General features: G+C 43.3%; 1 protein-coding gene across 7 annotated transcripts in view; it reads left to right on the top strand.

Annotated features, from left to right (window-relative positions):
* The window catches only part of TPK1 (thiamin pyrophosphokinase 1), an 831,917-nt gene that overhangs the window by 660,450 nt on the left and 145,917 nt on the right, over window positions 1-25,550 (top strand). For all 7 annotated transcript variants that reach the window (XM_029589578.1, XM_029589572.1, XM_029589573.1 and 4 more), the window contains one exon: window positions 13,245-13,356. In XM_029589578.1, coding sequence (XP_029445438.1) covers window positions 13,245-13,356 — 112 coding nt within the window. The remainder of the gene's footprint in view (window positions 1-13,244; window positions 13,357-25,550) is intronic.

Here is a 25,550-nt window from a genome sequence, read left to right as displayed (position 1 = left end):
CCTCGAGGGCATTCCCTCATGCTGATGTCACGCCATCCGGGTATATTACCTTCACTAGTTTGCTAGCTCATTGAGTTAGCAAGGACTCAAATCTGTTCCTGTCTACGCTACTCTGCTGCTTCCGTGCTGCCGCAGGAAGCTCTCTCTCTGCCCTTCGGGGTAATTACTAACCTGGGTACCCACTCCTCAGGGGCCTTCTGCTTTATTTCAGGTGCCTTACAGGAACAGGTACTCACTCCTCTTGGTGCCTGTACCTTCTACAACATACCTGGTGGAATCGCATACCAACAGCTAACCCCAGTGAGTACTCTCTCAGTCTATCTCTTCCACAATATCTCCTCGCTGGGAGACCTGTTGCGGAACCTCCTGATGTCATCTAGAAGAGGAGGGCTCCTTCTGCCAAGGTCCCTGAGACTACAACACAGAGTTAGCAGCTGAATGTCCAATCTGGATTTCTTTATTGAGCAGTAACACGAATATGTAAACAAGCCCAACTCAGGCCGAGTTTCGCCCTCTTACAATGGGGCTACATCAGGGGGTCAACTTATATTGTATTGTGGTTAGTGAATATCCAAGTCTTAAATAAGACTGTACAACAAATAGTTATTCAACAGGCTTGAGAAATCATGTATGGGCAACAGCACCTCTGTCTCTCATTCAATCGTAAATGTAAGGACTTTCAATATGCCAGTGTCTTATTCACTCGTATAACAAGTGAATAAGAGACAGAGGTGCCGCTGCCCATACATGATTTCTCAAGCACAAGGAATATTTTTGGCGCATTTTTTAGCTTTTTAAACAAGACACCGGCATATTGAAAGTCCTTGCATTTACGATTGAATGAGAGACAGAGGTGCCGCTGCCCATACATGATTTCTCAAGCCTGTTTAATAACTATTTGTTATACAGTCTTATTTAAGACTTGGATATTCACTAACCACAATACGATATAAGTTGAGCCCCTGATGTAGCCCCATTGTAAGAGGGCGAAACTCGGCCTGAGTTGGGCTTGTTTACATATTCATGTTACTGCTCAATAAAGAAATCCAGATTGGACATTCAGCTGCTAACTCTGTATTGCTGCCCTCACAGCTTTGTTAGACAGCCTTCCTTGCTGTTTCTTCAGTCCCTGAGACTACAACTACAGACTGCCTCACTACTGCCACCTCTGGTGGAGATCTTCTAGCTGTTTAAATAAAGATTCTCTGTGTTTTGTGTGTACGAGTCTAGCCCAGTGCTGTGGCTCCTCACGGGGCTCCTCCCTGTGGGCGTGGTCATCTCCACAGCACCCAAGGATCCACAAAACACATGTTAGCATAACATCTGCCAGGCATGCTGTACAAATAGAAAGTACAAATAGAAAGTATTCCCCAGGTATTTGATTGTAACACCAGTGGCGTGGTTTACGCTATTGTCTGCCCATGTAACTTAATTTATGTGGGGCAGACAGTAAGATCTATACGGTTCCGTATTATTGAACATCGAAGCCGCATTAAATCGTTACGGGAGCATGCTCCCCTAGTGAACCATTGGGTTGAAAAAAATCATGTTGCGGATGATATTCGGATTTTTGTTATTAAACAGGTCACGCTCAAACATGGAGGGGACCTGTCATCACTCTTAAGGAAAATAGAACAGCGTTTTATTTTTAGTTGGCATACGATGGCCCCAACTGGGTTGAATGGACCCATTGAGTGGAGTGCTTTTTTCTGATAGCGTTTAACATATGCATGCTTTTTGATGCATGATTCGTCTGGCTTGATTCATTAATCTTCTTATTGTTTGAGTTTATCTCGATTTGCAATTAGGGAGAGGGTAGTTGTGCTAATTTGTTGATCTGTGGAGGAGGAATTGTTTCATCTATATAAAGTTGTTGTAAACTTTTTGAAATTCACATTTTTGCGGGTGACGCCATTTGACGTCACTTCCGAGGAAACGTGAGTACGGGACAACGTTGATGGGACTCCCCTAAGTAAGTGTTCATAGTAAAAATTGGTTTAGTTATGCTTTAATGATGGTTTTTTTGCTTATATTGTTGCAGAACCATGGCAGTTTGAGTATGCAGGCTGGCGGTTGCGGTTAAAATGATAATGAATGAAAGCTAAGCGCATAATAATGATTTGAGGCGCACGCCGCAAAACAGGAATCTTGAACCGTGAGCTCAGTAAACGATATGTTATAAGGAAATGCTGTAGACTTGGGCTCTGGACTGCGATTTAAGTGAGTTTAAAACAGTAACTTTAGCTTTGAGGTTCGTTTGGGTTGCGTATGAGTGGGTCGTCTCAAGTGTAGAGTGTAGGGTGGTTTGGAAAATAGTGGAGCTTTGTAGCGCTAGTTCAGTGGAGAGGTTGGTTTATAAAATTTATTCACAATGATATTTTGAAGATGTTAGTGAGAGAGTCGGATAAAATGATACTATGGATTATTTGTGAAGGAACCGATTTAGCTTAGTACAGTATTCAAGGTATGAGTTGAGAATAATTAGTGATTTAGTTTGTAGTGTGGTCAATATTTATAATGATGCATTTATTATTTTGTAGTGCATGAATACAATCAAAATTTGCAAATATAAGTCCCTGAGGAAGCCTCCAATAATAGAGGCGAAACGAAGATATCTTTTGTCGGACTCAGTGAACATATGATCCTGAATAAATGAATGCGGATATAGTATAGACCATGTGATGACTGATGATCATTATACATGGGATTGAGATAATAATTTTACATACGATAATTTTTAAGTACATGTTTGTATTATTGAATGATTAGGTTAATATGTGTATTTATCACTAAAAATATTGGAAGATTTCCATTTAACATCTCAAACTTCATGTGATATTTTATTGTGGGGTATGAATGTGTGAATGTGCTAGCTTAGTTTTAAATGTCTATGTAGGGATATATGTGGGTTTTCAAGTAAATACAATAATAAAAAATTAATTTAAATTTGTGTCTCTCTCTAAGATTTGTGGTTGTGTTTATGACAGTGAGATAGAGAGTGGTACTTTAAAGATTACCCTTTGTGTGATAGTACAAATAGAAAGGACATCTAAGAGACCTCTTTGAAATGATTACAGAAAAGGTGGAGGATTGCAACTCTGCAGCATAGAATTAGCCCAAGGAAAAGTGTCTAGGCTAAGAAGCTTATGTACAAACTGTGCCATTTTGTACTTTGCCTCCCAGTGACCTGGCAATAATGTAAATCTGCAAGAACAGGAGTAATATGATCGCAAAGTCCTTGCCCCGAAATTAGCCTGACAGCAGCATTCTGCAGCAACTTAAGCCCACATAAGCTATATTCTGGAAGCCCAATATACACAGAACCGCAGTAGTCAAGAAGAGGCAAGATAAATGCTTCGACAACATAATGAAAATCTGCCATACCAAGCAAGAGTTTTAAACCATGTAATTTGAGAGATGTAATCAGGAAGGTGATTTACAAATATTTTTCAAATAAAATAAATAAATCAAAAAGCCTGCCTTGACTGCAGCCTTGATATGATGATGAAAAGTCAGTTTCATGTCAATGAGCACCCCAAGACTCTTCAAATGAGATTCAACTGTTAATCTTATTGTCAATGACTAGTGTTAGAAGAGAAAAGATGGACATTCTTCATAATAGCACTAGCACCTCAGTCTTTGCTAATTTAAGACCACATGATTATGAGCTATGGATGTTCAGCAGGGACGGATACGTTTGATTCGGTATTCGTATTCGTCGGGACCCAAATCTGTTACATCCGTTTTCGGGGACCCCGATTCGTCCATTAGTTACATATGGTATTCGTTTCCCATTAAAGTTAAAAAAAAAAAAAAACACCCATCCCAACCCTTTAAATTTAATTAACTTCAACCCCCCACCCTCCTGACTCCCCCAAGACTTGCCAAATGTCTCTGGTGGTCCAGCGGGGGTCCTGGAGCATTCTCCTGCACTCGGGCTGTCGGCTGCTGGTATTCAAAATGGCGCCGATAGCCTTTGCCCTTACTATGTCACAGGGGCTACTGGTGCCATTGGTCGGCCCCTGTCACATGGTAGATGCAATGGACGGCTGGCGCCATCTTGTGCTCCTACCATGTGACAGGGCACCGGTAGCCCCTGTGACATAGTAAGGGTAAAGGGCATTTTGAATACTGGCAGCCGACGGCCCGAGTGCAGGAGATCGCTCCAGGACCCCTGCTGGACCACCAGGGACTTTTGGCAAGTGTTGGGGGGATCAGGAGGGTGGGGATTTTATTCGTTAGTGATACATTGCATTCGTGGGATTTTGCCATACGTTTCGGAACCCCACGAATGCAACGAATAGGGACCTATACGTTGCGGATTGTGCATTCCTTCTAAATGAATGAGCATCCCTATTATGAGCTAGCTACCATCTGATTTCAGAAATACAGATTGTTGTAGACTCAACCGTCTTGGACCACAATGATAAAATAGGAATAAAAAATTGAATATCGTCCACCTACAAATGATAACCAGCACAGAGGCCATACAACAACCTACAAATTGGAGCAAGATAGATATGATACAAAAAGGCTGAGAGGACTGAGCCCTAGAGCATGCCTGTTGAAATCTGGTACCATTGTGAGCAATCATTACTAATGCTGATCTTCTAGAATATTCTGCTTAAATACGATTTAAAACACTTGAGCACAGATCCAGATATACCATATTTTCTCAAGCAATAGAGAAAGGACCTGATAATTGAGAGTATCAAAAGCTGCGGTGATATCTAACAATATTAAAACATATTAATGACCATCAAGTCCCCTCCGGATGGAGTCTATGTTTGAGAAAAGAAGGGTTTCTGTGCTTAAGGTCTTCCTGAATCAAAATTGGAAATGGTCCAACACTTGATTGGATTCAACAAAATCATTCAACTGCTATAACACAAACATCTCAAGTAGTTTTGATATAAATGCAAGGATGAAGCCAGATGGTAGCTAGCTGCATCTGAAAGATCCAGGCCTAGCTTTTTTGGTAGTGGTATGACAGAAGCACGTTTTAAATTGCCAGGCAAATAACTTTCCTGCAGTGATACATTGACAAGTTTGGAAATAAATGGGACTATATCTTTAACTGCCTTCAAAAGAGGAACACTGCATACATTTATAGGAGAAGAGGAAGGATTGATGGACGCAATAGCCTTAGCTACTGTTTAGCCTGACTGAACTTGGGGGTAGTAATCTTTGTTCACACTGCAAAATATTATCGTGGAAATCAATTTGTATAGCAGCAAAACCAACTATACCATTAAGAGATGCATCCGTAAACTAAAAAATGCCAGGATCTGAAGGAGCATTTGAAATAACAATGTCTTCAGGCAAAGGCAGAGCACGAATGCCACACAAATGCAGAATAGGAGGACTGCCTTCAGGAAGGTCCAGTAAAAAGTGGAAAGGATCAGATTTAGTAAGAGGAATTAAAGAAACATTGGAATTCAGTAAAGTAGCAACACAAACACCAAGGCGTGGTGCAGTAAAAGTAAATTGAGGCAGAGATAATAAAGCTTTAACATCATGCGTGGAGTGTAAACGAATGACAGATCCAGGAGCATGTGCAAGATGTTTTAGAATAGCAGCATTGAAAGCAATCAAACCTTGTTCATAAGGAGAAAATGCTTGTTCCATAGCTGAAAAAGAACCAGAGAAAAAAGCAAGAGGCACATTGTCTTGTTGACTGACAAGCAGCTACAGCCCAACCAAGAGAACTGTGGTGGACATTCAGGTCAATTGGCAAAATGTTAGGATCATCACTACTTTAGAGGGACAAATCTAATCAAAGCTTGACTGTGTCTCAGGGGTAGTATCAGGTAACGTAGGAGAATGTCATAAAGATCATATTAATCTTAGTACAGAAATGATCTAAGAAATCATCCTTCTCAGGTATTCCATTGGGAGTATTACTCCCATTTGCTGCAATGTCAGGGGTTTTAGTAAGATTTTGTACAATTCTAAAGAGAGCGTGGGGATCATGATCCGCACCATGAAGTTGCCAGGAGATAGCAGATTTCATAGGACATATCAACTAATGCCTTATGAGTGGCCAGCTTAAGTTTGTAATTTGTGAAGGCATCAAGGGTATTATTTGCGACAAATATGCTGTAACTTTTGTAAGGCACTTCTGGCTTACAAACTTCAGAGGAGATCCAATATATGTATGAATGATGTATTGGCATTTTAGGGACTGATGTAATAATTGCAGTGTTTGCCTTTTCATAAATAGGGTTGTCAGTGTTTGAGTGCTGACAGTTATTGCTGTTTTAGTATGGGAGATTTACTATATTGAAATTTTGAGGGCCAAGCCCACACCCAAAATACGTTGAAATAGGTATAATACCGATTCCAAGGATCCTTTTTACTTTTTTGCAGGGTATTCTGGTTGGCACCCCAGCCGTGCATGTAAATATCATATACATGTTGTAAGTGATATTTTTACCTCAGAAGACTGTGCTTTGAATGTTCTTGTTCATGTAAAATCTGTTATAAATGAATAATTTGTAATTGTATGTGTGTTGGAGGAGTGCGGCAAGCTGGGTTCCCCCTACAGTGCCTAATTCCTTTGCACCAATCCTTCACTTCTATTAGCAATGCTGTTCTTGTATTTTTCTCCTTATTTATTTATTTCATTTATAAAATTTCTACCCCACTGATCCAGAAATCTCAGCAGGTAACAGAAAATACACACTTAAAGGTGTTTAAACAATTTTCAGAGGATGAGGCATGTGACTTTGTTTTGATTTTCTGTACACAGGCCTTCTGACATCAGCACATTCTACCCAGCAATGAGATGTCTAACTTGTTTTCCAGTTCTCTTTTCCGGAATCTGCATTTGTCTGTTTTACTAGTGTAACCCCTGGACAGGGACGGATCTTTCAACTGGCACCCAGAGGCACATAGAAAGAAAAAGGATTTGTGGATGGACCCTTTTTGCAGCAACTCTCTCAGTCTCTCCTCAGATAGTAATTACACTCTGAGTTCCTTTCGCAGTAGTCCCTGTACAAGCCCCTTTCCAGCCTTGTAACCAGTGCTAATAATAATCACGGTCTCTGATATCCAAAAAGCACACGGAGAAATAATGTGGTTTCCAGCTTCTTTTACCGATAGTTGATTTGATGTCTGAAGAATATTTAAGTACTCAATTTGTATTTCAAATAAAGTCAATAAATAATAGGGCAGCAGAAAGATTAATAAACTTGTGATATCACTCTTTCAGCAAAGCCTCTTGACTCCTTTGGAAGCTTAACATTTGATCTCTTTCTTTTTCCAGTAACCAACTACTCAGGTTTCTCAGATTTGCCCAGCTTGAAGATGGTTCAGTCCTTCTTTAATTTCCCAATTTGATCCCAGCTCCTCCCTTCTGTAGGGTGGTTAGTAAGATAGTCCCAATTCCTTATCAGAACATAGTCCCAGTTCTCCTATTTTTCCTGAAGCCTTCTGTAATACTTTAGCTCTCCTGTTTAGCACCAGATGGGCGGCACGCTCTTCTCATGTACCTCTCACTTGCTTCAGTAGCATGCACAGTCTTTAGAAATACCTTCAGCTCCTGTTCTTTTCGGCAACGGAAAGAACTCCCCCTTAGAATGATTCCTTCGGCCTTCAGGTTCTTTCCAACTCTCTCCCAATGCATTGGTAACTGAGTCCCAGGTACCGAGGGCACTCAGTTCCAAATGGAACAAAAATAGTCTCTGAACCCCAAACAAGGGGGAAAAAAAATCAAAACAGAGATAGGAAAGGTGGAAAAATCTTCCTTGTCTCCCAAACCAAGGAAGTAGTCCAAAAAGCTGTTTGATTAAAGTGGAAACTCCTCTGCAACGGATTACTGTCAGGTACACAACCTGAAGGAGCAGCAGCATCACTGCAGCTCTTCCCTACCCCTTGATATAGCCTCACACAGACACCCCAGTTTTTCCATCTTGTCTATAATCTACTTTTCAGGGCTGCAATTCTCAAATCCATATGTATTTATTTACATTATTTCTAGTCTGCCTATAATGGCACATGCTAAGCAGATTACAAGCATAATAAAAACAAAATATATTAAAAAGTAAAAACATAAAACTAGGACATTATTACATTCTCTGAAAATTATTCTCCTTACAAATCACTTATTCAAATTGAACTCAGAACAAGCAATAAAATTCTTCCTTTCTAATAGTCCTGATGATGTATTGTTTGGTTGTTTTTCAGTTCCTGTATTACATTTTATTTGTAGCACTACTGTGAAGCATCACCTTGTAGTCCAGCTCTCTCTGTAGGTGCTTCAGCTGAGCCTCTAGCCAACCATTATATAGGTCCTTCTGTTTGCTGCTGGAAGTCAAGCGCCATTTAGGGCTTTTAACTTTCCTGGAAGCTTTATTAAACAATCCTATTCCTCTCAGACCAGCTGTTATAAAAGCAATGCTCTTGTCGCTGGCAGCGTTTCATCCAGCAATTCTGCTCCTTCGCAAACAATCTTGACCTCTTGGGAGCCCTCCCTCCCTCATCTCAGGACAGTTTCCTCAAACGGTGCTGCTCCTTAGCCGCAGAAGGCAGATTTCCTGATAGTTCCAGTGTAGCCCCAGCGGATCTCAGTGTTTTGTCTCACACAGAGTCCGCACTGCGGGGGTTTTGTGAACTGATTCCTTCAGAGACCTTTTTTCTCTGGTTGCCATCTCTTTTTCTCTGACTTCCCGCTCAGCTGAAACTTAGGTGGAGCTCCAAACCTTCTTACTTCCTGGAGAAAACTCTGTTCTCTTGTAGGTTTTTCCCCCCTTTTTTTTGTTTTTTCTTCACAGCTTTACTCAGGCTGCTTTTCCCTGGGGCTCGATAAGAGAATTCTGTGCCTTAACCTCTGTCTTCCCATTGTAGACAATATAAACCCACTCACAGCTATGAATAAAACTTCTCTCTAGCCCAACTTACCTATAGCAGGATCTAGTTACACCAACCTCCCCTTACTATATACTTTATTATAATAAAGGAGTCGTAAGTTCTAATTTTGATTTAAATGAATGCCATAATTCAATGAAAATTATAGCAGTGGTGTATGGTCCACGCAGATGCTTTCAATGTAAGACTCTTTCTTTATACGTGTACTACATTTATGTACTTATTTATTTATTTGTTTGTTTGTTTATTTATTTATTTATTTTTATGCACTAACATTTGATCTGAGGTATCTTATCGGTTTACATTCAGGTACTGTAGATTTCCCTATCCCCAGAGGGCTTACAATCTAAGGGCCAGATCTTAAAATCTACGCCCGATTTTATAACATGTGCATGCTGCCTCTCGCATGTTATAAAATCCAGGCTCGGCGCGCGCAATGGGGTGCACACATGTGCACCCCATTGCGTGCGCTGAGCCCGAGGGGAGCCTCGATGGCTTTCCCCGTTCTCTCCAAGGCCGCTCCGAAATCGGAGCACCTTGGAGGGAACTTTTTTTCTGGCTCCCCCCCATCTTCCCCTCTCTTCCCCTATCTAACCCACCCCCCATCCCTAACTAAATCCCCCACCCCACCTTTACTCCAAAAGTTCCGCCTGCCCGAGGCAGGCGGAACTTGCGCGCACCGGCAAGCTGCCGGATCGCCATGCCCCGGCACAGGCCACTGTGCTGGAGCACTCGACCCCGCCCCTGGACCACTGCCACGCCCCCAAACCGCCCCTTTTTGCAAGCCCCGGGGCTTGCGTGCGCCGCCGAGACTATGCAAAATAGGCTCGGTGCACACAGGGGCAGATTTTCTCGGGTTACACGTGGAGCCTTTGAAAATCTGCCCCTAAGTTTGTACCTGAGGTAATGAAGGGTAAAGTGACTTGCCCAAGGTCACAAGGAGTGACAGTGGGATTTGAACCCTGGTCTCCTGGTTTGTAGCCCACTGCTCTAACCACTAGACTATTCCTCCTCTCCATATACATAACATTTATATTACACATACATATTCACACACACACAGCTATAATTTTATTTTGTACATTTTGCTTTAGTTTAGTTTTAGCTCAGACCTTTTCATTGGTGAGTTACATTTTGGTACAGCAAGTATTTCCCTATCCCCAGAGGACTTACAGACTAAAAGTTCTGTTTATTAAGTTCCAAATACTGCAAGTTTGTGAACCATGCAATGGTGGCTCCCACTTACCTAGGGCTGCCATGTTTTAAAGGGGTCACATGGTCTCCAGACCCCTCCCCCCCCCCACACTCCGAGTGTTCAAATCACTGGGGTTGAGTGAAACCCCCTCTACCACCCTTGCTGCCTCCTGAGGTGGGACACAGATTTAAAGAAGGGACTTTTGTAATTCCAAAAGCTTTGTATCTTTTAACATTAATTTGCTTTGTATACCATTGCTACCCAATTATGTTGGTTTTCTTTAACCTAAAACAAAGAGGCGTGCATCTCAACATTTTAATAAACTTAGTGGCACAAAAATACAGCATTTGCTTTATGGAGAGAGACTGGGGGGGGGGGGTAAAGAGGGAGTCAGAAGCCATGGTGGCATGAACCGCTCGCTCTCCACCAACCACAGTTACACTCCTCCCATCCACTCACTCGCTCTCACACACACACACACGCATGCACAGAACCCACACCCCAAACGCACAATCACACCCCCCCCATATCTTCACACTCAGAAACACAGAATAACTTGCATACACTTTTACTCATCGGCCAGCAGACAGACTGTATCTGCTCACTCAGATGAACACACCAACACAAGCAGCCCTCCCTCCACACCCTGCTCGCAAACCAGGAGGCAAAGGTATATGTAATCACTGCATTTCTGACAGGCTCTTTTACTAGTAGTAATACAAGGGTGATTATTCCAGGAGGGTGAGGGAGGGGATTATGGTAAGGGAAACGTGGGAGGAGAGGGAATGGAAGCAGGGGAGGGCGGAGAAGAAAGGGAAAGGCAATGGTATGCATTTACTGAACCTCTACTTGAAATATCACCAATGGTGCAATAGTTAAATTTATGGAAGGCAATGCATATTTTCTTTCATTCTTTTCTTCTGTAATGAACTGTTTCTATTTTTATGCCTTCCTCCTCACATTGTTTGCCTTGCTTTTTGGTTTCCTTTTATCTCTGCTATACAGGAGCTTTTCCGGTGTTCTGTAATCGCATGTAACAGGCAGTTTTTTGCATTGCTTTGTGAAGCGCAGCCTCCGCTCCTTTCATAACCTTTTCTTAAGACAGCAACTGTGAGTTCTCTTATTTGGAAGCTTGTAGTGAGCTATTTGCACATCTTTAACTGCTATTTATCATTTCTATTGCGCAACTGGAGGTACATTACTTTCAAAGATGCATTGACAGAGAGTAACAAAAAAATCTTACTATAGAAAAGGTTTTTGGCAATGTGACAAAGTTTGACAGTTTTTAATTTGAAGATGTGACTAAATAGGGTTTGGGGGAGAGCTGTATGCTCTGCAGTAAATTGCCATGGGCTCAGAGAATGTAAAATGTTGCAGCTGGCAGGGAAACAGGCTCTTTCCTGAAGCTCGTTTTCATCTCTTAGTTTGCAGGCTGCGGCGGATTTCGGGGCATTAACTGGGCAGGCGCTTAACCATCAGTTGCTTTCTAGGGAATGGCTGGAAAAATGAAGGGCGAAGCAGAAAAGGAGGGAACTGTGCTTGCTGCACCTCGTGGAGCTAAGAGAAAGAGAGGCTCAGGCGGAAGCAGACAATGCAGTATGTGTGCGAGCTTCCAGGCTCTGAAGAGCGCCGGGGTCTGGAAGTGCCAAAAACCACTTCCAGGAACTGATGGACTGGAGGTGCTAAGAGGGAAATGCTTACAGAAAGCCAGGAGCTGATACATATGCCATAGGCTATTTTCCTTCGTGATTCCTTCTGGAGATCAAAGGGAAGGCCAATTTCACCACCTTGTTTTAGTGCGTCTTAATGCTTCACTTTGATTACTTCATTTCTTAATAAATAGTGTGCTACAAAACACCTACTTTCCTGAATTCTAGCTTGTTTATCTCATTCACAGTTATGCTTATACCATATTATGGGGGCCCTAACAAAATGAATATATTTAGTAGGTAACCTGGAACTAATCAGACCTACCCTCTGTGAACCAAACTCTAAATCACTAAATTTCAAACATCCCTTGGTTAAAACTGAGCTAACAACTAAGGAAGACCCGTAATATGAAAGGCATTAGCAATCTAGCTGTGCCATCAATTCAAACTGACTTTTTTTATTTCAGGATTTCTATGACATTTGTTTACAATTAGTTGAACGTGGAGAGTGCTACTTTATTATTGAGGTCATGCGTGATATATTGTGTTACCCTTCAGCATAAGCCAATTAAAATGGCAGCATTTACTTAACCAGTACAATTCAAAAGAAGCAACTTGAAGCAAGAATGAAAAGTAATAATACCATCATGTTTATTACAAGTGACATAGAATGAAAGGAAGAGTAGCCTCATGGTTAACCCAGCACCAGGCTATGAACCAACGAAGCCAGCGTTCATATCCTTGACTTGGGCAAGTCATTTTCACCCTCCATTGTCACAGGTGCAATCTTAGGACCTAATTCACTAAATCTTTTCTCTCATTCTGTATCTATGGGAAAAATGCTTAGTAAATCAGGTCCTTAGATTGTAAGCCCTCTGGGGACAAGGAAACATGTGCAATACCTGCATATAATCAATTCCGAAGTGTCACAAAAGCTGGAATATAAATAAACAATTGTTTTCTTTGCTAGCTGGATTGTATATTAAAGTATTATATTAAATATTGAAAACTGAAAATATTTGGATTGACTGCATGGATATCTTTCAATTGTCATCCACTGCCTCCATGATACAACCCCAGTTGTTCTCAGTTCTTCCATAAGGAGGAAAAAAACCCTCAGATTTACCTATATTTTTACCTAAATTTGTTTGCATCATTTCCAACTGGGTGCATTTCATTTGCATGAAGTATCATGTTGTCACCCTGTCTGTCTGTCCATATGCATGAATCTGGATCTGTCTTCATGGGATTTGTCTGAAATTTGATAGGAGTGCTTCCTACTGTGGTGCCAATACTCCTGCCAGATTTTAAGCAAAAAAGGTCAGGGGAAGGGCCCCAGATAGAGGTGCCAGAAAAGAAGGGTCATCTGTGAATTGAGAGAAGTGAACCAGAGTCAGCTCATAAACACAAGAAGCCTAGGAAATGCACCTGCTTTGTGTTACGCTAGAAATGTACACATATCCCTGTCTCCAGCTTGGTTTTTTTTTAGAGGATCTGATTTATGCCAACCAATGCATTCTTATTCATTGTAGGGAAAGCACAGACTGCACGTGGCTACAGGAAAAGAAGGGAAATGGTGTGGCCTCATTCCACTTGGCAATCCCTGCAACAGTGTGACCACGACAGGCCTGAAATGGAACCTTAGTAAGTGTCATGTTACAAAAAAAAGTAGATGCAGGACACTGACCGTGTATGAAGTTTAGTTTAGTTTATTTGCAAATTACATTTAACAAGGTGTAAAAACTGCAGAAATAATAAAACATTTAAAAAAAAAACCCAACATAAAATTAATGGTAAAATGTTAGATCAAAACTGGGCAAAGCAAACAAAAGATAGGATACTGAAGAGAAAACTAGGCAAAAATAATCAGCGTATGCTAAATGGAGAAGGGATGAAATGCAAAGCAGATGAGTTCAAATTGTGACCTTTTGAGCAAGGAATCGCCATTAGAGTTTCTGCTGAAGAGGACAATCGTGGGAGTAGCTGAGGTTTATAACAATATCAGCTGACAAATTAAATAAATGTCATAAGGGATTCATAGGTAAGCAGTAGATGAGGAAAGAGAAGAATGAATCCTACAGAGATTATACGACTGGATATCATAGCATTTAATTTGGGCTTGATTTACTAAGGCTTTTTCCCATTCTGCATCTATAGGGGAAAAAAAATCTTACTAAATCAGATTGGAAAGGACTGTCGTAATGTGAAACGTAAAGGACAAAGTAGGAAGAAAAAGTAGCCCAGATTTCTTTTTAGCAGAGATGATGAGACAGTAAAATCCGGAGATGGCTGAACAGAAAAGAATATATGAAAAAGGGCCCATGAGTGAGAGGAAAAAAAAAGGAAACTTGGTTTAGACTGAGTGGGAGAAAATTAGGCAAAAGCAACCGTGTAATTTGAACGATGGGCAAGGGAGCGAGTTTCTCCATCAAAAAGCAGGGGATAAATCAGCCACAGCCAGGGGGCGCCAACAAGAGCCCAGCTCTCGCAGTTCCGAAGAGCTTCTAAGCATACGTGTGAGTTCCTGTGTGCAGCCCCACTGCATTGGGAGCCCTTTCCATATTTCTTTATCCAAGCCGTTGCATGGACACTAAAACCCAGGGTTTCCCAGTCTTTCCCAGTCTTTATCTATAATTGTTGATGTTATTCTCTGTTTTTAAATTTACAAGTTCTTTTTGTATAGCAAAAGGAACTTCTAGGGCCTGATTTTCAAAAGGATTTACACACATAAAACTGGGTTTTATGTGCCTAAAACGACCTTTGAAAATTGCCTGGGGGGAGAGGGGTGTATGTGTGTGTGTGTATAAAAGTACGTGCAAATGTGATTTTGCATGTTCTTGTACATGGACTGCATAGAGTTGCTCTGGTGGGGCAGAGATGGGGGGGAGGAAACATGTATGCACATGCTTTTGATTTTCTAAAGTATGCATGCAAATACACATGTTCGCATTTACACCCACTCCCTCGCAGAAGCAAATGTGCACATGAATGCCTTGCAGGGGTGTGTGCGTTCCTGCTAATTTTCAAAGCAGACTTTCTTAGCATTTAGACGATGGATTCAGAACAAGTGGATTATGCACCTCTACCACAGATGAAGTCGGAGCAAAACTGACAACACAGTATATATTCCCGCCAGTAGTATCTGTCTCCAGCAGATGATTGATGTGCATCTCCCTACTGGGGATTGCTTTAGTTTTAGAAAGAAAAAGAAAAAAATTTTTTAATTTGTCCTGCTCTCCTGCAATGATACCAAATGGTCCCTCCCCCAGTTGAGAATTCCTGAGGTGATTTCCATGGATACTTAGATGAGTGCCTTGGTCTGGTAGCTGGTTTTTCAGTCGGTGTGGACTTAGCTGTTGAAACAGCTGAAAGGCAGTGGGTGCAGGAAGCCGAGAGTGGTGGTAAAGGTATATGTCCTTTCCCCCCAACAGCCGGAAACCAGCTCTGTACTCAGTCGGGATGGGATGAGCTCAAGTAAAGCTTAAAAAAAAAAAAAAAAGAAAAGAACAGAGAAGGAGGGCTTTTTTTGTAGGGCTTCCTCCAGTCTCCGTGCTTGGCGCACCACTCCGACATTCGTTCCTGCCTCCGAGGGAATTTAAGGGATGTTTGCAGCCTGGCGGGTTGAGCAGCCCTTTTGAGCTGTGTTCTGCTCTTAGGCTTTTCCCTGTGCACCGCGTGGTAGGCCATGGACATTTCACACGTTTTCCTGCATGTTGGGATGCTCTCTTCAGGACCGTCGGCAGGTGAGTGCGTCCAGTTGTGCACCCAGTTTTTGGACGCTTAGTTGAATGCTTGCTTGGGCGTCCAGTTGGTAGCAGCGTCTAATATGGGTGCACGCTTTACTGTATGCACAATCTAGGTGGCATTGAGAGCACTCCGTTTTTGGGCACTTCTTAAAAGCATAGGTTTGCATGTTTAAATTTTGGATGCCTATTTTTCACAGCGCAAGTTCAGCTGCACGCACACTTTCAGTTGCTTGATAAGCGTACTGACAGTCTGATGGCACCTAAGCTAAGAAAGCTAAGCGCCTTACCCTCTGTGCTGCTTGTCATATTCGGACATCTCAGCCTGGCGTTCTTGCTAACTTGTGCCAGCGCTGCTTGGAGGCTCAGGAAGAATTGCCCTCATCTGATTTTACTAAGCCTGAGTCTTCCTAGCCTGATGAAGGCCTGGGTAACGATGTGTCAGAAGGGGCGCCTGACCTTGGAACTCACTCAGCTGGTTCATCAGCGGAGGAAGGTAGTTCAGTGGGCACAGGACAGGTGCCTCCTGGTATTGGCATGGATCCTTCTGCCTTTTCGTGGGTGGAATCTTTTCAACGATTGCAATCCTTTCTTCAGGCGCAGTTCTCGGCCCCGACCAATCTTGCCAGGCCAGAGTTGCAGGTGGTGATCTCCCATACGCCTGGTGCTGCGATTAAGCACTGAAATACACCTAAATTGGCAGTCGGTCTTCCTGATGGGGACCCGGATCGCATGGCTGATGAAGCCAATCCTTACTCCCTGATAGATGGGGAAATTCCTCCTGGATTAGAACTGTATAGGACTATGTTGCAGTTCTTTCATAGAGATAAATTACCGGCTCTGATTTTTCAGGCAGTACAGATGCTCGGAGTCCCTGGAGCTGAATCCATGTCTGAGTCAAAGAAGAATCCCATTTCGGTTTCTTTGCGTAAAGCCTCTTGTTTTTTCCCTGTTATGAAGGCCATTCAGGAATTGATTGACCTTGAGTGGGGTGACCCGGAAGCTAATTTCAAAGAGGAATGAGTCTTGGAAGGCCTGTGCCCCCTGGATCCAATGGCAAGAGAGCAGTTGTGCTTTCCGAAAGTGGACGCGCTTGTCTGTGCCATCTCCAAGCAGACGACTATCCCCGTGTAGGGAGGAGCAGCCTTGAAAGATGCGCATGATGGAAGGCCATTCTTAAGCAAGCATTTGAAGCCGTGGCAATGAATTTGCAGATGGCTTCTTGTTGTTCCCTCGTGACTTGCGCCTGTTTGCTTCTCTCTCAGGAGGTCAATGAATATGGTGTGAATTCCAGGGCAGTAATGAAGCCAGCAGTTGCATTTTTGGCAGATGTGGGCTGCGATTTGGTCCATACCTAAGCCAGAAGGTTGGCTTCGGTAATAGCTGCCAGGTGTCAGTTATGGCTTGGAAATTGGTCAACTGAAGCAACCTTCAGGGCTAACCTTGTGAAGTTGCCCTTTAAAGGCTCGCTTTTGTTTGGGAGCGAGATGGTGAAAATGGCCAATAAGTGGGCTGAGTCCCTGGTTCCTCAGTTGCCCGAGGATAAGAAGCAGACGCCTCGCTCCTTTAACATGAGAGGTCATGCTAGGGGATCAAGCGTTTTCGAACCTACAGAGGAACAGCCTTTCAGAGGACTTGACCTTTTGGTAGGTCTCAGTCCTTTCATCCTAGACAGCCCAGATGGGGCACAGGCTTGGGTAGTGGAACCACCCGAGCCTCCCAATGAAGGTGTGCCAAACCATGCCCAGGAACAGGATATAGGGGGTCACCTCTCTCTCTTTTATCAGAGGTGCATCGAAATTACATCAGACCAGTGGGTCTTGGAGGTGATACGAGATGGATATGCGCTGGAATTCGCAGCATACCTCGGGACATGTTCATGGTGTCTCCTTGCCACTCCCCGGAGAAGAGGTAGGCAATGGAGCCTACCTTGTCAAGGCTCCTCAGTCTGAGGGCTATGGTTCCAATGCCCACATCTCAAGAAAATATGGGCCGATATTCCATTTATTTCGTTGTACCCAAGAAGGAGGGCTCTTTTTGTCCCATCCTGGTTCTCAAAGAGGATCAATCATCATTTGCAGGTGACACATTTTTGCATGGAAACCTTGCACTCAGTGATAATGGCCATACAGTCTGAGCAATTTCTGATTTCCTTGGATCTGTCCGAGGCATACCTCCATATTCCCATCCAACTAGAGCACCAGCGTTTTCTACGATTCACATTTTTAGGATGTCATTATCAGTTTTGAGTGCTGCCTTTTGGTTTGGCCACCGCATCCAGAACTTTCTTCAAGGGTATGGTGGAGGCAGAGTTGAGAAAGGATGGGATTCTGGTATACCTGTACTTGGATAACTGGCTGATTCAGGCCAAGTCTCTGGAAGAGAGCCTCCTGGTGTCTTGCAAAGTGATCTCCTTGTTGCAGAAGCTTGGTTGGGTGGTAAACCTGGCCAAGAGCAGTCTTCAGCCATTTCAGTTGCTAGAGTATCTCAGTGTTCAGTTCGACATAAAGCAGGGAATGGTTTTCCTACCGGAGGGTCGTATTTAGATATTGTTGACGCAGGTGCATCTGATGATATATGCAGTATGCCTGATAGTGTGGTCCTATCTATAGGTGCTCGGATTGCTGGCGGTGAACTTGGAAGTAGTGCCATGGGCAAGGGTGCATATGTGTCCTCTTCAGCGCTCCCTGCTGTCTCATTGGAGCCCACAGTCTCAGGACTATTCAATTCAGCTCCACCTACCAATGGAGGTCTGCTCTCAACTACAGTGGTGGTTATAAGTGGATCATCTAAGAAAGGGGGTTTTCCTAAAATCACTGGACTGGCTAGTACTCATGATAGATGCGAGCCTCTAGTGTTGGGGAGTTCACTGTCAGGAACTGACAGCACATGGGTGCAGGAGTGCAGAAGAGTCTCTCTAGAACAATCGGCTAGAGGTCCGGGAGGCATGTTCGCAGTTCAGTGACAGTTTGCAGGGTCAAGCGTTCCAGATGATGTCAGACAATGCAACAACAGTGGCCTACATCAGTAGGCAGGGAGGAATCAAGAGCCAGCAAGTGTCACAAGAAATAGACCAACTTATGGAATGGGAGGAAGTGCATCTTCAGGAGATCTCAGCCTCACTCATTGCAGGAAAAGACAATGTAAGAGCAGACTTTCTCAGCAGGCAGAGTCTGGACCAAAGAGAATGGGTATTGTCAGATGAGGCGTTTCAGCTAATAATCAATCGCTGAGGCCTTCTATTTCTGGACCTGCTGGCAACATCTTGCAATGCAGAGGTTCCTCAATTCTTCAGTTGCAGGAGAGATCCAAATTCATTGGACATCAATGCTCTTGTGCAGGCCTAGCCAGAGGAGAAGCTGCTATATGCCTTTCCCCCATGGCCCATGTTGGGCAGAATGGTTCGGAGGGTGGAGAGTCACAGAGGGATGGTGCTTCTAGTGGCACCAGATTGGCCCAAGAGACCCTGGTATTTGGATCTGTGAAGACTCCGGTTTCCGGCGTACAAGAATCTGTTGTGGCAGGAGCCTGTTTTTCATGAAGATTGACTCAGTTTTGTCTTATGGTATGGCCCTTGCTGAAGTACTGTGGTGATTGCCACCTTGCTGCTAGTGAGAAAGTTCTCCACTTCCTTAGCCTATGTGTGGGTTTGGCAAGTGTTTGAGGCTTGGTGTGAATATCGAGGGGTTCTTCCTCGTTCAGTTACGATTCTGCTCATTTTGGAATTTTTGTAGGATGGGTTGAACAAAAGCTTGGCCCTTAATTTCTTAAAGGTACAGTTAGCGGCTCTTGCCTGTTTCAGGGGTCAGTTGAATGGTGGTCCCTTGTCAGCTCATCCAGACATGACCCATTTCTTGAAAGGAGTGAAGCATCTTCACCCTCTCTTGCAATTACTGATGCTCTTGTGGAGTCTTAATCTGGATTTGGATTTCGTACTAGATCCTACATTTCAACAGTTGCGTAACCTTTCCTTGTGATTACTAACCTTGAAAATGGTGTTTCTTGTGGCAATTTGTTCTGCAGCTCTTGTCTTGCTGGAAGCCAATTCTTCGAGTGACTCCAGGGGCAATGCAGCTGCATACTGTTCCTTCTTTTTTGCCAAAAGTGGTCTTGGATTTTCACTTGAATCAGTCTATTTCCTTGCCATCTCTGGATAGGGAAAGAGATGCGGAGGAATATTGCCTGTTGCGACCCGTGGATGTTAAGAAACATATTGTGAAGTATCTGGAGGTTTCTAGACCTCTCAGGAAGATGAATCGCTTGTTTGTCCTCCATGGTGGAAGTAAACAGGACAAGCCAGGTTCACAGGCTACAATAGTTCATTGGATTAAGGGAGTAGTCCCGGCCACATATATGGATGCTGAGCAGCTGTGGCCTAGTCAGGTTACAGCTCATTTCACTAGGGCTCAGGCAGTATCATGGCCGGAGTTAGATTGTTGTCTCCCATCGACATTTGCCGAGCTGTGACATGGTCCTACTTACACACCTTTTCCAGGTATTATCGTCTGGATGTGCAGGCCCAGGAGGATGCAGCCTTTGCATGTCCGGTTTTGTCTGGAGTGTGGGCAGCCTCCCGCCCTGTTCAGGAATATCTTTGGTACATCCCAGTTGTTCTGATAATTTCCTTTTCTTTAGTGGAGACAGGTGGATCCACCTTCCCACCTTTGGTTGCCAGCGGGTTGTGCTGTTGTCCTCCTGCGTGGCTGCGTGTCTCCAGGGGTTACTGGTAAGTGTTAATCCAGTCCCAGACTAGTGTTACTACATTCTTTGCTGAACTCAGTGTTTCCTGTTGGCTGAGTGCTGGAATAATTATCTGTTATTAATCAAGCTTTGTTAGTCTGTCCACAGTTGGCTTTTGCAGAGAATACTGGCGAGCTGATGTCACTGCAGGGATATATATATACTGTGATGTCAGCTTTACTCCATCTCCATCTGCTGGAAGAGGTGCGTAACCCAATTATTCTGAATCCACCTCTCTATAATAAAGAAAAGGAAATGTTCAGGTAATTAGTAGTTTTCATTATGCGTGTGTCTGCTTTGAAAATTTGGGCTGAAGTCCACATGGACTTTCTGCATGTGGACTTCAGCCGTAAGCGCATTGTTATAAAATTACCCAGTTATGTTCTGCTTTAAACAAAAAGGAAAAGTATATCAAATGGAGAAATCTAAAATTGAAGAAACCCTCGAATGAGTGGGTTAAAAAACACCACTCTATCCGCTACCGCTGCCTGAGCCCAAACCATGATGTCTCTAACTGTCCTAGTTGCAGCAGGATGTCCCTGCAGGCGATTCAGACCTGCGCATGAAAGATGGGGAGGATCTGTGGAAGGTGGCATTCGGTAAGGCCCCTAAGCCTGTGCTCGAAAGCAAGCAGCATAGCCGTGCCACCTCCCAGAGCTCTGGAGCCCCTGGAAACACCTGGGATCGTGCAGGGCCTCAGTCTCCCCTTCTTCCCACAAGCCTATTGCGAAAAGCCCCTCTTCTTTTTGTGACAAGTGTTTAATTAAGAACAAACTCAATCAAGAAAAGGAAACAACATGGACTTTGATAGGTGAAAAAAAAAAAAAAGGAATATTGAATCTTCTAAGAAAAATAAGTCGAGGAGTTTTAAACCCCATGCTGCCATGGAGTCAGAATAAGAGTCAGATTTTTGACTGGTCCAGGAGGTCATAGTTAGTGTCTCAGATCAGACTCCAAAAAGGTTCTGTCAATCAGGAAGCCTGAGGTTCTCTTATCAAACCTTTGGCCTCTAATCACCTCTAGCTGTTGTGTACTCAGGATTGTCCAAGTGGGATATGCAGTTTACTTTCGGGAAACCCTCCACATCAACCACCAAGATCTTTTAGCATACCGAGAGCTGCATAAGCTTGAAATCATTTCCTTCTTCTTATCTCATATTGGTGAATCCTTTATATTACAGGAGGGATTTCATTCCCTTTGCCTTCTTATACTGCAAAGAACTGAGGAAATCAGTCTCGACCTATACTTGCGGAATTTGAATATTTTTGGTTCCCTTACGTGTCATTTCTTCCCTCTTAAACAAAGGGCATTGTCTGCACTATGGAGGCTTAAACCCATGGGCCACATTAAGATGCTTAAGATGACAGAGATGCATCGCACATTCTTTGTAGTTGCACATTCCCAGCGTCATGTGCTACCTTCGACTAAATGTCTTCCAGTTGTTGTAATGTATCCAAACAGGCTGGGAGTAAATGTGTTTCCGGACATGACAGTGACTGTGCTTGTAAATAGCACTCGTTCTGTACAGACAGGAAATTACTGCTGATCATCACCTAAACACTGCTGCCTCAGTCCATCACCTCATCTGCAATTCATAGTGGTCCTCCTAGAAATGTTTCAGTATGTTTTTCAGATATACTACTGTTCTTGAGACTTGCACTGTGGTTCAGATATCAAACATGTCATAAAGGCAAAAAAATATGAAACTGGTGTTCTTTTAATAGAAATTCCAAGTAAAAAATTAAATCCACACCTAAAATGAAAATATTCTTTTTTTTTTTAAGAGAAGTCAAATCGAATTCTATCTTGCCCATTCCTAATCAAGGAAAATCATGATATATAACCGTAAGCCTTTAAGAAAGCTAGGCCAGGCGATCTGTAGCTGACTGGAGCAGCCTGGACATTAAGCTGGGAGGAGCTAATGCTGTATCCTCTTGGCTCTGCTTTGGAAGGGTTGGGGGAAAGAGAGTGGGAGGATGGTAGCAGTTTGCTGTCTGTCCCCCACACACACACGCCCACACTACTTTTACTGTTTTGCAGTGAGAGCTGAACCTCTGCTCCGCCCCTTCAGTCTTTTACTTTTTGGCCAGAAGGAAGGATTACAGGGAACAGTCAGCTCCCAGCCTGGCTTTTGCTTCAGCCAGGAGGGAAGGAGGGTCCTGCCGGCCAGATTTACACCACCTATGGAAGTGCCTAGATTTAGCCAACCAGGTTAGGAAGCTATTACTGAACATCAGTGATAGCTGCGTAAGTTTCTCCTCCCAAAGTAACTCTGCCCCAGGCTTGCCCAGAATTTGAGCAGCAAAACTTAGCCACTTAGTAAAAATTAGGGGGGTAAATTTAGTCGCTCAGCCTCATCAGGTTTCAAAGGCCAGATAGATCCCTTACAAAACCGCCCCCATTGCATGCAACAGTTTAATAAAACAAAAGCCATCAAGTTAGATTTCACAGCAAGTGTAGTAGAGCTGTAGCTAGCCTATGGCCGATATGGCCACGACCATTGGGCGCCACGGCTCAAGGGAGTCACTGGCCCACCACAGGGGCTGGTGGTAGAAGATGAGCAGCCTGCGCATGCTATCCCTTTCCCAGCCTGTCCTTGCCCTGCAATTTGATCTGTGGGACTCTGTCTCTATGGATCCTTGCAGGATTCAAACTTAATCAGTTTGACCATGCAGTTGAAACAGCTGTTGTTTGAACCACATGGGGCTCCACAGAGCACAGCCCCGCAGTTCATACAGAAGTGCAGGAGCCCATATAACAAAAAGGACATGGGGACTTGTGAGGGAAAGATCAAGTTAAAAAAAAAAAAGGGAGACTGGGGGAGTAGGAGAGTAGGGAATGAACAGGGACTGTGAGGGCAGAACCGGGGAAGAATGGGAACTGTCACTTTGGGATTAAGGGGAGAGCAGAAGAAAATAGAGCAAGGTAAAAATGGGGACTGGGGATAAGAGAGTAGGGGAAAAATGGGGGCTGGTGTGGGCTAAGAGGGAAAGAATGGAGATTAAGGAGTGAGAGCAGGGGAAAAATGGAAACTGGGGAAAGACAAGGAAAGACTGGGGTGATGGGAGAGCAAAGGAAGAAAAGGAACTGGGTGAAAGGGGAAGAATGAGGTGGGAGGGGAGGGGTGGGAGAGCAGGGAAGAATAGGGTCTTGGTGACTTGAAGGGACTTGTGGATTAGGGATGTGTGGATTCAGAAAGGCAGGGAATCTGAGATGGAGCAGGGCAGGGACTTGTAGATGCAGATAGCAGGGACTCAGACTGAGCAGGGATTTGGGGCAGACAGTAAGAACTCAGCAATTGGGTGGGTATGAGTTGGGGTGTATTAGGTAGGCTGGGAATGGTAGGAGTGAGGGCGTGAATGACCTGGAGTACTGGAGCGAGTGTGAGAGGCAGTGGAAAGAGAGTTGGATGTTGTGAGAGAGGCAGTGAAAGAGGTAACAGGAGTCTCAGCAGGGCTCAAGAGACAGAAGAAAGAAGCCAGGGAGGAAATGAGGGACAAGGACGGAGCAGGGGCTGGTGAAAGGATGGGAAGCAGGGGAAGGTAGATGTAAGTACAGAGGGTGGAAATGGGGAATTAAGCAGTAGGTGAAAAACTGAGGAGGAATAGGAAGCTAGGAAAGCATGAAAGATAGGGGAATGGATAAGAGTTGGGGATAGGAAGCTGCTAGGTAGATGAGAATTGAAATGAAGGAGACTAAGAATTGGATGATTAGAGAAAAGAAGAGGGATGAAATTTAGCTATGAGTAGATAGAGAGGCAGAAAAGAGAAATGGAGAAAAAGATGAAAGGAAATGATTAGAGATGCAGACAGATGTAGGAAAGGAAGGGAAGAAGACAAGAGGAAAAAGAAGAAATGGAATATGGAAAGGTGATCCTGGAAAAGAACTTAGGAGAAGACCTAAAGAAAGACCAGTATCAAATAAACTGACTACACAACAAAGGGAGAAAATAAAACTTTTTATTTTCAGATTTTTTATAGAGCGGAATATGTCAGCTTTGGGAATGTGCATTTCTTATATCTTTGTATATTGCTCAGGATAGGTGAAAATTCATTTCTATTTCTGTTTCTCTTTTTCCCGTGTTGCACTGCTCATAGTGATGTCTTCTTAGTGTTTCCATTTCAATTTTTGTCTGCATATTTCTGCTTCTAGTCTGTGGTCCCTTAATCAGTATTATGTAAGGGTCAGCCTGTGTTCTGCTTGTCTGGGTGCGGTGAGGGATTCTGTTAGCGTGTCATGTCTGCGTAAGGATTTATAGCTTGTTCTGTTTTTCCAGGAGGAGTACCGGTGTTCTAGGGCCTGTAGTAATATTTGTAGTGCTGCCCTTTCATAGGTAAGGTTGTTGTTGTGAGAGTCTTGAGCGCTAGTGCTGTTATAGTATGGCAGTTTGCTAAAAACGTTCTGAGTGTGTTTTTGCCAGGGTTTTATGGTGCATCACAATGTGCCTCGTAGTGGAGAGAGTTTTGTTGTCAATGACATCTAGATCCTAATTAATTTAATAGAATCAAAAATCTTACAATTCAATAGAAGAGAAAAAGGCATGACCTTATAGTTTAAAGGCACACACTCCTTTTTCAACCCCTGTTGCTTAACATTTTTATATTAGAAAATGTTTGGGGTAGGTTTTAGATTTTATAATTATTGTGCACAGCTTAGACATTTTTTTTATAAGTAGTATATCAAATTGAATGAAAGAACAAATAAATAAATAATCATTTGGGTAGAGGTTAAGGGTCACAGCCATACGGACATAAGGGGGGGCAGGGTCACCCTTAAGTTTACTTATAGATTATAAATAATAGTGTTATATTTTAAGTTAAAAAAGAAATTGACAACCTCCAAGCTCCTGTTGTGTATAGGATATGGGTGCACTTTTTTTTACTTGGCCTTAGGTGCCAAATTGCCTGGCTACAGCTCTGGATCATAGTACGGTGCTATAACCAGTATGGGATTTAAGCAGCGTCCTGTTCATAGTCCATTAAACAAAGGGGTGTTGCCTTTTTCCCTGTATTTGATCTTAAAAAATTTAATTTATTAAACTACTACCGTAGATGGTTCAAACAAAGGTTACAGTTACCTACTGTAGCTATTATCAGAGGAAGGGCCCCTTGTCTTTTTACCTCATTCCAGCATGTCCCTTAGAATAGTAGTATACAAATGGGAAAGGGGGGGAGGGGGCGTGAACAGTGCTTCAGTGGGGCATTGGTTGCAATGGGCTAATCTTTTTTTAAAAATAAATAAATAAATAAGTTTGCTGTCTTCAGCACAATGTCCTGGAGATTCTGTGAAATAGCGAGCCCCCTTCAAGGGACATTGTGATAGAGCGTGCCGTGCCCATGTTATCCCTTCCGGCTG

This window comes from Rhinatrema bivittatum, chromosome 2 (genome assembly GCF_901001135.1).
Source record: "Rhinatrema bivittatum chromosome 2, aRhiBiv1.1, whole genome shotgun sequence".
Lineage (NCBI taxonomy): Eukaryota > Metazoa > Chordata > Amphibia > Gymnophiona > Rhinatrematidae > Rhinatrema > Rhinatrema bivittatum.
This window is presented reverse-complemented; position numbering and strand designations above follow the sequence as displayed.